Genomic DNA, 15,297 nt, shown 5'->3' with positions numbered 1-15,297 from the left:
TAGCGTGAGGCAACAATATGAGTCATACCTGGTGCCAAATTGCGAGGTCTGTGGTAATTGGAGCCTCGCTCCCCATTGGTCATAAACCTCACCTGAGCGTCCCCGCCCTCCCGCAGTAATTGCGACCTGCTGCTCCTGCTGCAGAGCTGCAGTTTTATCCTTATAAGGGATGGAATGTGGCGAGGGATGGTTGACACTGAACCCTGGGGCTCTCTCTGCACAGCAAGGCGTTCCCACTCACTGACTCGATAATGGTGACCATCACACTGCAGATTGGTGCAACCACCAGCACCCCCCACCCTCCCCTCCAACTCCCCCCCTCCCCTCCACCTCGCCCCCCCCCCCCCCCCTCACCCCCATTCCTTAACGTCTGTCAGGGAAGGAAACCTGCCAATCCTTACCTGGTTTGTTTCTCCATGTAACGCTAGGTCCATCACCAAGAAAGAGCCAGCTGGAAGCTGTGGAGTACAGCCATGGGCAACAAGGGAGGACCTAAATTGGAATTAAGAAGGTTATCAATCTGTAACGTCGTCTGTCCATTCACTCCCACATGCTGACTCACCTGCTGATCTCCTCCAGGACTTTGTGTTTTAATTTCAGCATTAGTCCCCATGGACGTATCATGCCCTGGTGTGATTGAAAGATTAAGTGGAAAAAGCAGAGAAACACACCCTTCAGCCCACCGAGTCAATGCCGACCATCAATCACCCGTTCACACTAGTTCTATATTATCCCACTTTCCCATCCACTCCATACACACTCGGGGCAATTTACAGTGACCAATGAATCTACAACCTGCACATCTTTGGGATGTGGGAGGAAACCGGAGTAACTGGAGGAAATCCACACGGTCACAGGGAGAATGTGCAAACTCCACATGGATAGCAACCAAGGTCAGGATCAAACCCTGGCACTCTTGTGCTATGAGACCGTGCCATTGTGCTGCCTTGTGGTCACATCTCATAACGTTGACCACTTCCTGAAAACTGGCGAGAGGCACCAGCTCAAGCAGATGTTCTTTAGGTGGAATTGAGCCTTTGTCATTCTCCCCTCACTTGCATCCACCTATTGCCAGGCTTTGCAGCACCCCATCTCTCTTTTCCATTGGACAAAAAAATAAAGACTAAAGTTATATCATCAGAGTGCTGTTTGTACATATTTTGCCTTTCATATTTCCATTAAAGTAGCGACCACACTTCATTAGCTGAGGTAGTTCACCGGAAAATTGGTAGTAGCATAGTTAGCAAAGAAGGTTGTCCAAGGATACTGAGAGACATCAATCAGTGAGAAGGTTAGGGGAGGGTTAAGATGCAATTTAATCCAGGCAAGTGTGAGGGAATGCATTTTGGGAAGTCAAATTCTCATAGTACATAAAGAGTGAGTGAGTGTTGGGGACCTCTGGTGCACCTTGGCCCAGAGGGACCAGACTGCACACTATACTCCAAATGTAGCCTAAAAAAAGTCTTGCAACCCTGCATCATGTCTTCCTGACTCTTACACTTAATGCCCCAACCTATGAAAGAAGTCATATGCCTTCTTTACCACACGATCTACTTGTCTTACTCAAAACACTCGATCAAGTTAGTAAGACATGGCCTGCCAAGTACAGAGCCAAGCTGGCTGTCCCTAATTAACCCATTCTCCTCCAAATAGGAGAAATCCTATCCTGAGGAATCCTCCCTAACAGTTTCCCTACCACTGACATGAGGTTCTTCAGCCTATAATTCCCAGATTCTGTCTACTACCCTGATTAAATAAAGGAACAACATTAGCTACTTACCAGTCCTCCAGGACCTCGCCTCTGGCTAGACAAGATGCAAAGATTTCATCCAGGCTCCCGCAATCTTGCCTCTCTCAATAACCAATAATCTCTCAATCCCATCCGGTTCTGGGGATTTATCCACCTTGATGCCCTTCAAGAATTAATGGTGCGGATGGCTTGAGGAGCTAAGTGGTCTCATCCTGCTCCTAATTCTTATGCTGTTGGACACATATTCAGACAATGCATCACGCTGAGCTATACAGGGACACATTAGAGCAATTTTTAAAGATAATTTTAAAAGAGAAGAAGAAAGCAATGAATTATATAGAAGAATTTTCAGAGCAGAGTACCAAGCTGTTAATAGCACAGCTCCCAATGCAAACAAATGGAAGTCATGATTATACATGAGATTAAACATGTCTAGCAATTCAATGGAGAAATGTTCTTGAAAAATTATTTCACTTAGAGTGACTCAGGAGGAGCAGAGCTTTATATTTTAAAAGACCAGATGTTTATTTCCTGTTCAAAAAACCAAACTTCTTGAACTCAGTGGATTGAGCAGCATCTGTGGGGGGTCGGGTGGTGCAGAATAATTGTCTGTGTTTTAGGTCGAAAAGCTGCATCAGGAAAGGGTGAGAGCTGAGGTCCGGGAAAGGGGGGAAATGTGAGAGAAGGCTCCATCAACAATATGGAAGGGATGACACACTTCCTAAAAAAGGTAGACATTTCATAGGCTCTGGGGTGGAAAGCCTCATCTGGAGAGCAGACATGGCAGAAATGGAGAAACTGGGAGAAAGGGATGGCATCCTTACATGAGGTGTAGCCAAGGTTGCAGTCGGAATCAGTGGGTTTATAATCAGTGTCAGAGGGTCAATTGTCTCTTGAGATATAGACAGAGAAATTCAGAAAAGGGAAAGAAGTGTCAGAAATGGTCCAAGTAAGTATGAGAGTGGGGTAAATGTTAGTAGCCAAACTGATAAAATTGATAAGTTCTGTACAGATGCAGGAAGCAGTTACTGATGTAACAGTGAAAGAGTTGAGGAGGGGTACAAGGGAAAGTTTGGAAAAAGGACTGTTCCATGTAGTCAACATAAAAAATGGCATAGCTGGACCCATGCGTGCCCACAGCTACACCTTTGATTTACAGGAAATAGAAAGTCAATAGGGAATTTGATCAGGGTAAGAACCGGTTCTGTCCAGCAGATGAAATGTTGGTGAAGGGATACAGATTTAACATTTAAAAGACATTTGGACAGCTTTGTGGAATGGAAATGTTTAGAGGGATATGGGCCAAATGTGGGTATTGGGAATTAGCTTAGGCGGGCATATTGGTCTGTATGGACATATTAGGCTGAATATAGACACAAAAAGCTGGAGTAATTCAGTGGGACAGGCAGCATCTCTGGAGAGAAGGAACGGGTGATATTTCGGGTCGAGAACCTTCTTCATAACCTGTTTCCATGCTGAGTAACTCTCTGACTCTCAGCTGGGGGCTTTAAGACCTTCCTAATGGGAGTGGAGGTGAAGTCTGGTTCTAATCTCGGTTTAACTCCACTTCCTGGACATTGAACCCCAACCATGCATGAGATTCCCACATCCCCGGTACAAAGTGGGTGAAAATGCTTCAGTGGGCTGATGTGCACATTTGTGGCACAACACTGTATGGTGTCCACACCCTGTTTAATTTACTTTCATGTTCTGATGATTCACTGTTACAGGAAGACCTCGTTCACAGGCAGCTCTGAGCTTTACCTACCAAGGTGTGGCTCAGCAGTCTATGCAGGTTAATTACCAAATAAGGTAAAGTCTCTGCAGCCTGCGAGCCATGGAATGAACATAGTTTAACCCCTGGAGTGCTGGCGACTCCTGTTCATCGTGTGCGTGCAGTGTCGACACTACCTGCTCAATCCAGACCTCTTTCCCCCCCCCCCCCCCCCCCCTCATCCCCACCGAGGGCTGAGCTTTGCTGGACACACGGACAACTGCAGCCCACCTCAATATCAGCCAGGATCAAAACTTGGTCACTGTGTCAGGCAGGGCTGGCATAACGCATGGGCCTGATGGGCACTTGCCCGGGGCCCCACGAGCATAGGGGCCCCATGCTGATCTGTGTATGTTAAGTGACTTGCAATAAATAAATACTACTTTAAAAATGTAGGTTCAATAAGTGCTTTTTTCACAACATTTTCGGTCACTAAGTGCTTCTCACAGCGATCTGTAAGTGCTTTTCGCAACAATGTAGCACCCTAAGTCCATTGCTAAGTGCTTTTCGGTAAGTGCTTTTCGGTAAGTGCTTTTCGCCGGCCCTGCCTGACACAGTGCTTACTGTAACAACTCTTTCTGTGGTCTGGTGTCAGATGGGGGAGTTTTGGGTGTTGTGATATTGCCAGGTGCTACAGCTATTCTCCCTAGCTTAATTGGAACAATCATCAGCAGTCATCAGTCTAAAGAAAGGTCACAACCCAAAACATCGTCAACCCATTTCACTCAGATACTGACAGATACTGACTGACCCACTGATACTCCAGCAGTTTAATTTTTGCTTAAGATTCCAGCATTTGCAGACTCTTGTGCCTGCAGCTGCACAGGTACAAGAATTAATTAACTACAACAACAAAAAATTGTTTCAGTGCAGATAAGGATTGTTGTAAAAATCCCTCTGTCGTGCTCATCTCCTTCAGGTATAGGAATATACCCGAACTGGCCGATATGTAACAGTTCAGACCCACCAATGTGGTGAACATTAATACCCTCGTCAATACAGAGGCAACTGGGGATGAAGAATAAATGTCAGCCTCGTCAGTAATGTCCACATCCTGTGACCAAATTTATCCTAAAATTAGTTTTGAATGTGAATATTACCTGAACATTAAACCTTGATTAAATGATTGTATCTGTGATTGAGTTGAGACTCCAGATGCAGAGTGGCTGGTTTACACACCTCCCTTGGCTTCCATTGGTTGGCTTAGTCATACAATAGGCATGCGGGTGGAGCATCACGTCTATAAAGGCAGTGTGCTGAGGGGGAGGGCGGTTGTGCTGAAGTTTGTCTTTGGGATTGCATTGAAACCTGTCCCCTTGAGGTAGTGTATAGATTGGGTTGGTCTTGATGCATTACTGATCTGGTTGCTGTGTTCTTGTCTCATCAATAATGGATTTTTGTTCCGTTTCAATCACATGGTTCTGGACTAATTCTTGAGCAGCAGCTTCAGTGGGATTCTGTAACTGAGTGTTTACATCAGAAATGAGTTTAGTTTTCTGTGCGCTGGTGTGGTTTCAGTCTGTGCTCTGAGTTTGTGTCTTGGTGTTAACGGGTTTTCTTTCCGTTTCAGTCACTGTAAACCATGGAAGAAGATGATATTGCCGCGCTGGTGGTGGACAATGGCTCCGGGATGTGCAAAGCTGGCTTTGCTGGGGATGACGCCCCCAGAGCTGTGTTCCCCTCCATCGTGGGACGGCCTCGACACCAGGTGAGACCTCTAATGTAAAGCCATGACTCCTAGCATAAGGTTAGATGTGGAAATGTCTGACATGGCATTGTGTCCTGGTGTGATTCCTTTGCGTTATCTGCTTACTTGCTGTAGATGTGAATGGAATGTCCTATGTAAAGATGTCTTGATATCCTGGAGAAAAAAAAAATATGGGGGGGGGGGGGGGGGGGGGGATGAGGGGGAAATTGTTCTATGGAGTGATTCTAACTTTCCTTGAACAGCTCTGGTTATTCTATCTATGGTAGTTCTGTCTTGCGTGCTTGAGTCCTTGGGTAGGAAGGATGCTGGTACAAATCGAAGGTATCACAAAATGCTGGATTAACTCAGCAGGTCAGGCAGCATCTCTGGAGAGAAGGAATGGGTGACGTTTCGGGTCGGGTCTGAAAAAGGGTCTCGACCCGAAACGTCACCCATTCCTTCTCTCCAGAGATGCTGCCTGACCTGCTGAGTTACTCCCAACATTTTGTGAGTCCTTGGGTTGCCAGTTGGTGGATTTTGTTACTGTTGCCACTGTGACCCATTAGTGCCTTTTGGCAAACGATTTGTTAAAATATGACTCAAGTGATGTCTGTTTCAACTGGCTGGCGGACCTGTAGAGCTTGTTTAAACTGGTCCGCGGCACGGTGGCGCAGCGGTAGAGTTGCTGCCTTACAGCGAATGCAGCGCCGGAGACTCAGGTTCGATCCTGACTACGGGCGCTGTCTGTACGGAGTTTGTACGTTCTCCCCGTGACCTGCGTGGGATTTCGCCGAGATATTCGGTTTCCTCCCACACTCCAAAGACGTACAGGTATGTAGGTTAATTGACTGGGTAAATGTAAAAAATGTCCCTAGTGTGTGTAGGATAGTGTTAATGTGCGGGGATCGCTGGGCGGCGCGGACCCGGTGGGCCGAAGGGCCTGTTTCCGCGCTGTATCTCTAAATCTAAAAAAAAATTAAATCTTGCCGCTGTCTCTCAGCATGGTGTCCTAAATGGACACCCCCCCCCCCCTACATCAAAAATCTTCTAACCCCCCTCTCTAACTCCAGGTCCCTCAGGTCGGCCGACTTGGGGCTACTCAATATCCCGCGGTCTAGGCTTAAGCTCAGGGGTGACCGCGCTTTTGCGGTTGCAGCTCCTAGACTGTGGAACAGCATCCCTCTCCCCATCAGAACTGCCCCCTCCATCGACTCTTTTAAGTCCAGGCTCAAAACCTATTTCTACTCCCTAGCGTTTGAGGCTCATTGAGGAGGCGCTGTGAACTGTTTGCGTGCTACTGTATGTTTCATTTTTTTCCTTAGTACCTAATCAGATGTACAGCACTTTGGTCAACGTGGGTTGTTTTTAAATGTGCTATACAAATAAAATTGACTTGACTTGACACTGACCGTAATTTACACAATTTCTGATTCTGCTGCATCTGTTCCCTAGAGAGGGCTTTCCACTCTTGGACATCTGAGATGTGCTCCTGCTTCAGTAAATGTGGTTCCCCCTGCTCTTTTGGATAATACTTTTGCCTGTGTCTTCTCTTTTTCCACCTTTTGTTGCCCTCTATCTCCATCAGTCTAAAGAAGGGTCACAACACAAAAATATTGTCTGTCCAATTCCCTTCACAGATGCTGCCTGACCAGCTGAGATCCCTGCAGATTTTTGTTCTGGGTTCCAGTATTTGCAGTTTCTTGTGTCTCTGATCACTGACAGTGGTCTGAAGAAGGGTCTCGACCCGAAACGCCACCCATTCCTTCTCTCCCGAGATGCTGCCTGACCTGCTGAGTTACTCCCAACATTTTGTGAATAAATCGATTTGTACCAGCATCTGCAGTTATTTTCTTATACTGACAGTGTCCAGCTCTTTCCCTTAAATTGAACAATGACTGCAAGTCATTTTGCCCGGAGGTTCTGCACATTCTAAAGGTGTTCAGACTGCAAAGCCCTTTTAAAAATAAGCTGCCCTTTTAAGGTGGGAAATTTGAGGTTGGGTATCAGTAACTCTTCCTCAAAAGGTGGTGGCAGCAAAATGGTTAAATATTTAAATTAGTGGTTGGTAGGAATAGTGTGTAAAGATACTGTGGGTAGTTGGGAATGCAGAGTTGATGTTAGTCATGGTCGTCCTGCACAGTACAGCCCTTTGGCTCATCTTGTCCATGCTGACCCAGATGCCCCATCTGAGCTAGTTCCATTTACCTGTGCCTGGCTTGTATCATTCTCAATCTTTACTATCCACATATCTGTGCAAGTATGTTGTAAAGTCATACAGTACCTGCCCGCACTACTTTCTCTGGCAGCTCATTCCACATACCCACCACCCCATGGTGGGGGAGTTGTTCCTTGGGTTCCTATAAAATGTTTTCCCTCTCTCAAACCTATCCCTCTAGTTCTTGAATCCCCAAGTCTGGGAACAAGACTGTGCATTCTTCCTATCTATCCCCCTGATGATTTTATCAGCCCCCCAGAGCTGACGACATTCTACCGCTGCACCATAGAGAGCATCCTAACACATGCCATCCCTGTGTGGTACCTCAGCTGCACGGAGGCAGAAAGGAAAGCTCTTCAGCGGGTAGTCCATAGAGCTCAGAGGACCATCGGAACACAGCTACCAGCCTTGGAGGGCATCTACAACACACGATGCCTCAGAAAAGCCACCAGCATCCACAAAGACTCTTCACACCCCTGCAACAGTCTGTTCGAACTCCTTCCATCGGGCAGACAATACAAGGCCTTCTACGCCCGCACCTCCAGACTCAGGAACAGCTTCATCCCCAGGGCCATAGCTGCTATGAACCGGTCCTGCAGAACCGGATGGTCACATCGCACAGTGATCCGGCACAGATCTACTTGCACTTAAAACTGTTACAATTTGTTTCGTTGGGTTGTTGTTGTTTAAATTAATACTGACTAGCTAATTAAATTATTGCATCATATGGGAGGCGCATTCCCAATCTCGTTGTACCCCTGTACAATGACAATAAAGATATATTATATTGTATTATATATTTCCTTAAGATCTCCCCCCACCTCCCACAGAATTAAGTTGTAGCCTGCCCAACCTCTCCCCATAAATTGTCCTAGCAACATCATAAATCTTCTGCACTCTGTTTAACGGCATATTTCCTACAGCAGGGCGACCAAAGTTGCACTAGGATTGTCCACGAACTTCGAGCATGAGAAATGGCTGATAACCTTGATATGTTTTTCACTCCCTCTGCACAACACAGTCCTGAAAATGCATTTAAAGGTTTCCCACATTCCTAATTGACTCCTACTATCATGCTTTCATAATGTCTGAGATTGTTATTTTATGATTTTGCAAAACTGAGGTGGCTAGCGGAAAGCATTTTTTGTCTGAATGGTTTCTACGTAGATTGTGTGTGAGGAACATTTGATACTTTGCTGTAAAAAGCTCCTGATTTAATATTGAATCATCCACTGTACTTTCTCCATTCCAGGGTGTGATGGTGGGAATGGGTCAGAAAGACAGCTATGTTGGGGATGAAGCCCAGAGCAAGAGGGGCATCCTGACCCTGAAATACCCAATTGAACACGGGATTGTGACCAACTGGGACGACATGGAGAAGATCTGGCACCACACCTTCTACAATGAACTGCGAGTGGCCCCAGAGGAGCACCCTGTCCTCCTCACAGAGGCTCCACTCAATCCCAAAGCCAACCGGGAGAAGATGACCCAGATCATGTTTGAGACCTTCAACACCCCAGCCATGTACGTTGCCATTCAAGCTGTGCTGTCCTTGTATGCCTCTGGCCGTACCACTGGCATTGTGATGGACTCTGGGGACGGTGTGAGTCACACTGTGCCCATCTACGAAGGCTACGCCTTGCCACACGCCATCCTGCGTCTGGACCTGGCTGGCCGGGATCTCACTGACTACTTCATGAAGATCCTGACCGAGCGTGGGTACTCCTTCACAACCACGGCCGAGAGGGAGATTGTCCGTGACATCAAGGAGAAGCTCTCCTATGTGGCCCTAGATTTTGAATCTGAGATGCAGACGGCCAGCTCCTCCTCGTCCTTGGAGAAGAGCTACGAGCTCCCTGATGGCCAAGTTATCACCATTGGCAATGAGCGTTTCAGGTGTCCAGAGACCCTCTTCCAACCCTCCTTCATTGGGATGGAATCCGCTGGGATCCATGAGACCTGTTATAACAGCATCATGAAGTGTGATGTGGACATCAGGAAGGATCTGTACGCCAACATAGTCCTGTCTGGTGGAACCACCATGTTCCCAGGGATCGCTGATCGGATGCAGAAGGAAATCACAGCCTTGGCTCCGCCCACCATGAAGATTAAGGTCATTGCTCCACCAGAGAGGAAGTATTCAGTGTGGATCGGAGGTTCCATCCTGGCCTCTCTCTCCACTTTCCAGCAAATGTGGATCAGTAAACAGGAGTATGATGAGTCTGGTCCCGGCATTGTGCATCGCAAGTGCTTCTAATTCACTGGAGATTAGAACTGCTTTAATGTTGCCTACATTTGTATTTGAAATATAACTTAAAAAAAAAATCTTTATTTGTTTGCCCAACATTTGGGAGTTGGCAAGTGGTGGTAGGGGGGCGGGGTAGGGTGGGCAGGGGTCATCATAGTTAATAAAGTTTCCTGGTACAGATCCAGAACAATTTGGGGTTCAATTACTCGCATTGACCTTTATGTATTTTGAGGTGCTGGACACTCTGACTTGAACTATGGACCCAGCGATGTCTGCAGCCCACCCTTGCATGAGATTCTGGTGCTCTGGTATGAAGTTTTGAAACTGACAAAAGAGTGTTGATGGTCACCAGCATGAATTGTACTGAAGACAAATGTAATTGATATGTCCATAAAATTCTACTGAGGATCTCCTATAATGAAGCCAATCTCCCAGTGCATGTTTACCATGTCACAGTGGTTGAATTTTCTCCATTACTTAATTACTTGGTAATGGAATGCTGCCGCTCTGAAAAGGTAAACCAATGGGGAGATTGAGGCTCAACAAGTGGTGGTTCTAGAAAACGTAACTTGTGGAAAGTTGGAAATTTGACAATGAGCGAGAGACATTGTGACACTGCTCAACCAGGTGTTCTATCTCGCGTGATTCGGTCAGTCATCAGTGAATTTATAGACGGGATGTGGTCAAAGGCTCTGTTAATGATGGGAGTCACAGTTCAGGAAGAAGGAAAGCATCTGAAGCAACATTCCCAATGTCAATGTCATCAAAATAGATATGATGAAGACTGCGAACCATGGAAAATGGAACATAGTACCTACAAGAAGCAGGTGGGGTGGAAGCCAAAGTATCTGCGGGAATCTGCAAGCTTATAATGAATGTCCATCCCCTGAGATGTAGACGGAGGGGAAAGGGAAGAAGCAGAGATGGACCATGCGAACCTGAGAGCAAAGATGGAAAAGTAATGATGTTCCTTCATCTCCACTCTCCTGTCGGACAGAAGATGCAGAAGTTTGAAATCACACACCACCAGACTTGGCAACGGCTTCTTCCCCTCTGTTATGAGGCGACTGATTGGTCTTTCCATAAATTATCCATTAATTACTGCATTGTGGATATTGAACTTTGTCTCTGGAACTCTATAATGCTGAGAACTATATTCTGCACTCTGTATTATTCCTTTCACTCTACCTATACTATTTGAGTTTGGCTTGACTGTGTTCATGTATGGTTTAACCAATTTGATTGGATAGCATGCAAAGCAAAGCTTTTTTACTGTATCTTTGTACACATGACAGTCATAAACATAATAAAATCTTCCATATCCATATAAATGCAAGATGCAGAACCAATGTAATCATAGATGTACTGGAAAAAGAGTTCAGGGTCCAATTGGGACTATGCTGTCATCAATGGACTGGAAAACGGGTTGAGTGTCAGTGCCTGAGTGGGATTGAAGTAAAGATTATTCTCCATCTTCCACAAAAGTCTTGGTGTTGTCCCACGCAAGTTTCTATTGCTGTACCTTTGATATGGAGTGGAGTCAAAGGAGAAGTTGTGGAAGGTGAGACTGGGTGCAGTCAGACAAATGAATGTGTTGGTGGGGAGGAACTGGTTGCTTTTTTCTCTCCATTAGTTCAGCCTGACTAGTGTGGGTTGTCTTAAAACCCTGCACTTTGCAAATGTAATTTCCTTTGTTCATGCTCTCACTAACAACTTTCAGTTCATAGTTTTTGGTCATTTTCTCTCTTTCCCTAACTTCCCCCTTTAACCCATCAACTCTAACTTTTATTCTTTGGTTTACAACTTGTGCAACATCACACAGTAACCCTGACCAATCTAACATCCTTATAGCTAATACTGTACTTCTCAGGCAGCTTTCTGGTAAACCTCTTCTGCACCCTCTCCCAAGCCTCCACAACCTTTTTGTAATGGACTATTTTGCACTCCATGGTTGCTGCCTGACTTGCCGTGCATTTGCAGCATTTTCTGTTTTTCATTCTATTTTTGACTTCATTAATAAAAGGATGTGTTGATAGGTGAAATGGTAGTTTCTTTTTCATTCTGCATTCCTCTGGGGCTTTCTGTTCCCCTTCCTCCCGCTTCTGCTCTGAGTTTGCTTGAGCTGCTGTTCTGTTTCTGGTTGGGTGCACTGAACTTCCTGCAGATGAAGTTTTCAAATACGCAGGACGTGATGTTAAAATCTTAAGTGCCACCTCTTAACTTGCTCCCGTTGGTGATGAAAGGCTAAAGCACTCGCCTACGCTCCTCCGATGTTGAGAAAGGCTGGGCAGACATGTCATTGGGGTTATCAAGTGGGCTCCTACTTTCATCAACGTTTCGGTGACTGGGCCCACGACATCTCCAGTAGGCTCAGTGGTGCGTTCTGGTGTGAACTATGAGGAAGATGCTATGAGGTTGCAGGGTGCCTTGGACAGGTTGTGTGAGTGGGCGGATGCATGGCAGATGCAGTTTAATGTGGATAAGTGTGAGGTTATCCACTTTGGTGGTAAGAATAGGAAAGCAGAGTATTATCTGAATGGTATCGTTGGATTTTGAGATACAGCGCGGAAACAGGCCCTTCGGCCCACCATGTCCGCGCCGCCCAGCGATCCCCGCACATTAACACTATCCTACACCCTAGGGACAATTTTTTTTACATTTGCCCAGCCAATTAACTTACATACCTGTACGTCTTTGGAGTGTGGGAGGACACCGACGATCTCGGAGAAAACCCACGCAGGTCACGGGGAGAATGTACAAACTCCGTACAGACGGCGCCCGTAGTCAGGATCGAACCTGAGTCTCTGGCGCTGCATTCGCTGTAAGGCAGCTACTCTACCACTGCGCCAACGTTATTATCTGAATGGTGTCAAGTTAGGAAAAGGGGACGTACAACGAGATCTGGGTGTCCTAGTGCATCGGTCACTGAAAGGAAGCATGCAGGTACAGCAGGCAGTGAAGAAAGCCAATGGAATGTTGGCCTTCATAACAAGAGTAGTTGAGTATCGGAGCAAAGAGGTCCTTCTGCAGTTGTACAGGGCCCAAGTGAGACCGCACCTGGAGTACTGTGTGTAGTTTTTGTCTGCAAATGTGAGGAAGGATATTCTTGCTATTGAGGGCGTGCAGCGTAGGTTTACTAGGTTAATTCCCGGAATGGCGGGTCTGTCATATGTTGAAAGGCTGGAGTGACTAGGCTTGTATACACTGGAATTTAGAAGGATGAGAGAGGATCTTATTGAAACATATAAGAATATTAAGGTGTTGGACACGCTAAAGGCAGGAAACATGTTCCCAATGTTGGGGGGGTCCAGAACCAGGGGCCACAGTTTAAGAATCAGGGGTGGGCCATTTAGAACAGATGAGGAAAAACGTTTTCAGTCAGAGTTGTAAATCTGTGGAATTCTCTGCCTCAGAAGGCAGTGGAGGCCAATTCTCTGAATGCATTCAGAGAAGCTAGATAGAACTCTTAAGGATAGCGGAGTCAGGGGGTATGGGGAGAAGGCAGGAACGGGGTATGTGCTTAAGCGTGGCTGGTGTTGAACACGGGGCATGATGGATCTTCGCCCAGCCATTGTTTGAGATTTTTAAGGATAGGAAGGACATCATAGGTTGCCCAAATGAGGAAACATATCCTGCTCGCCTCTATCTCCCACATGTCCTTCCAGCTGATCTTCCGCTTTTCCACATTCTCCCAAATCGGTGAGAGAGGAAGTGTGTGTGTGAATAAGAGGGTGCTTTTGAGGAAGGAGGTGAAGGCTTTGGAGAGGGTGCAGATGAGGTTTGCCAGAATGCTGTCTAGATTAGAAGATTCGCTAGAAAGGGAATTAGACAAACTTGGATTGTTAGCTCTGGTCCATTGGAGGCTGAGGGAAGACCTGATAGACGTATATAAAATGTTGAGAGGCATAAATAGGGTGGACAGTCAGAACCTCTTTCCCAGGGTGGAACTATCAAAGACTCGAGGAAGGAAATTTAAGGGCAGAGTTTAAAGGACCTCTGCAGGGCAATCTTCTTACACAAAGAGGGGTGGGTTCCTGAGAGCCGCTGCCATGTGTGGTGGCAGAGACCGCCGCACTAGTGGAGTTTAAGAGGCTTTTCGACTGGACTATGGATATGTGGGGAATGTGGGCTATGGATCACATACGGGCAGAGGAGACTTTTTAACGGCATCAAGTTCAGCACAGACATCGTGGGCCGATGGGCCTGTTCCAGTGCTATACTGTTTTCTGATCTATGTGAGTTAGCGTGAGCTAACTGTGGGTGAGGCAACAATATGAGCCATACCTGGTGCCAAATTGCGAGGTCTGTGGTAATTGGAGCCTCGCTCCCCATTGGTCATAAACCTCACCTGAGCGTCCCCGCCCTCCCGCAGTAATTGCGACCTGCTGCTCCTGCTGCAGAGCTGCAGTTTTATCCTTATAAGGGATGGAATGTGGAGAGTGATGGTTGACACTGAACCCTGGGGCTCTCTCTGCACAGCAAGGCGCTCCCACTCACTGACTCATTTCTGGAAAATGAGGTCTGGGAACAAACCTCAACAATGGTCACCTTCACATTGGTGCAAACACCAGCAAACCCCTCCACCTACCCCCCCCCCCCCCCCCCCCCCCTACCCCCATCCCTTAACGTCTCTCAGGGAAGGAAACCAGCCAATCCTTACCAGGTTTGTTTCTCCATGTAACTCCAAGTCCATCACCAAGAAAGAGCCAGCTGGAAGCTGTGGAGTACAGCCATGGGCGATAAGGATGGACCTAACATGGAATGAAGAAGGTTATCAACCTGTAACGTCGTCTGTCTATTCCCTCCCAGATGCTGACTGATCTGCTGAGCTTCTCCAGGACTTTGTGTTTGAATTTCAGCATCGGTCTCCATGGACCTATCATGCCCTGGTGTGATTGAAAGATTAAGTGAAAAAGCAACGCACCCTTCAACCCACCAAGTCAATGCCGACCATCAATCACCCGTTCACACTAGTTCTATACTATCCCACTTTCCCATTCACTCCCTACACATTAGGGGCAATTTACAGAGGCCAATGAATCTACCTGAACATCTTTGGGATGTGGGAGGGAACCGGAGTAACTGGAGGAAATCCACACGGTCACAGGGAGAATAGACAATAGGTGCAGGAGTAGGCCATTCGGCCCTTCGAGCCAGCACCGCTATTCAATGTGATCATGGCTGATCATTCTCAATCAGTACCCTGTTCCTGCCTTCTCCCCATACCCCCTGACTCCACTATCCTTAAGAGCTCTATCTAGCTCTCTCTTGAATGCATTCAGAGAATTGGCCTCCACTGCCTTCTGAGGCAGAGAATTCCACAGATTCACAACTCTCTGACTGAAAAAGTTTTTCCTCATCTCCGTTCTAAATGGCCTACCCCTTATTCTTAAACTGTGGCCCCTTGTTCTGGACTCCCCCAACATTGGGAACATGTTTCCTGCCTCTAACGTGTCCAACCCATTAATAATCTTATACATTTCGGTAAGATCCCCTCTCATCCTTCTACGTGCAAACTCCACGTGGATAGCACCCAAGCTCAGGATCAAACCCTGGCACTCTTGTGCTATGAGGCCGTGCCATTGTGCTGCCTTGTGGTCACATCTCATAAAGTTGACCACTT

The 15,297-nt window shown here is 46.7% G+C and overlaps 1 protein-coding gene across 1 annotated transcript; it reads left to right on the top strand.

The window, feature by feature from the left end:
* Nucleotides 1-4,806: 4,806 nt before the first annotated feature.
* Nucleotides 4,807-9,790, top strand: LOC144592821 (actin, non-muscle 6.2-like). Its single transcript, XM_078397946.1, has 3 exons — nucleotides 4,807-4,845; nucleotides 5,095-5,232; nucleotides 8,679-9,790. The coding sequence occupies exons 2-3, from the start codon at nucleotides 5,107-5,109 to the stop codon at nucleotides 9,681-9,683; spliced, it is 1,131 nt and encodes a 376-aa protein (XP_078254072.1). The 5' UTR covers nucleotides 4,807-4,845; nucleotides 5,095-5,106; the 3' UTR covers nucleotides 9,684-9,790.
* Nucleotides 9,791-15,297: the final 5,507 nt, after the last annotated feature.

This window comes from Rhinoraja longicauda, chromosome 4 (assembly GCF_053455715.1).
Source record: "Rhinoraja longicauda isolate Sanriku21f chromosome 4, sRhiLon1.1, whole genome shotgun sequence".
Lineage (NCBI taxonomy): Eukaryota > Metazoa > Chordata > Chondrichthyes > Rajiformes > Arhynchobatidae > Rhinoraja > Rhinoraja longicauda.
The sequence above is the reverse complement of the archived record's forward strand: the minus strand, read 5'-3'. Positions and strand labels throughout refer to the sequence as shown.

Excerpts from the sequence above, each read along its gene's own strand:
- LOC144592821 (XM_078397946.1), top strand. The coding sequence starts at position 5,107 with ATGGAAGAAGATGATATTGCCGCGCTGGTGGTGGACAATGGCTCCGGG. Across the intron at positions 5,233-8,678 it reads TGGGACGGCCTCGACACCAG|GGTGTGATGGTGGGAATGGG; the intron begins GTGAGACCTCTA and ends TCTCCATTCCAG.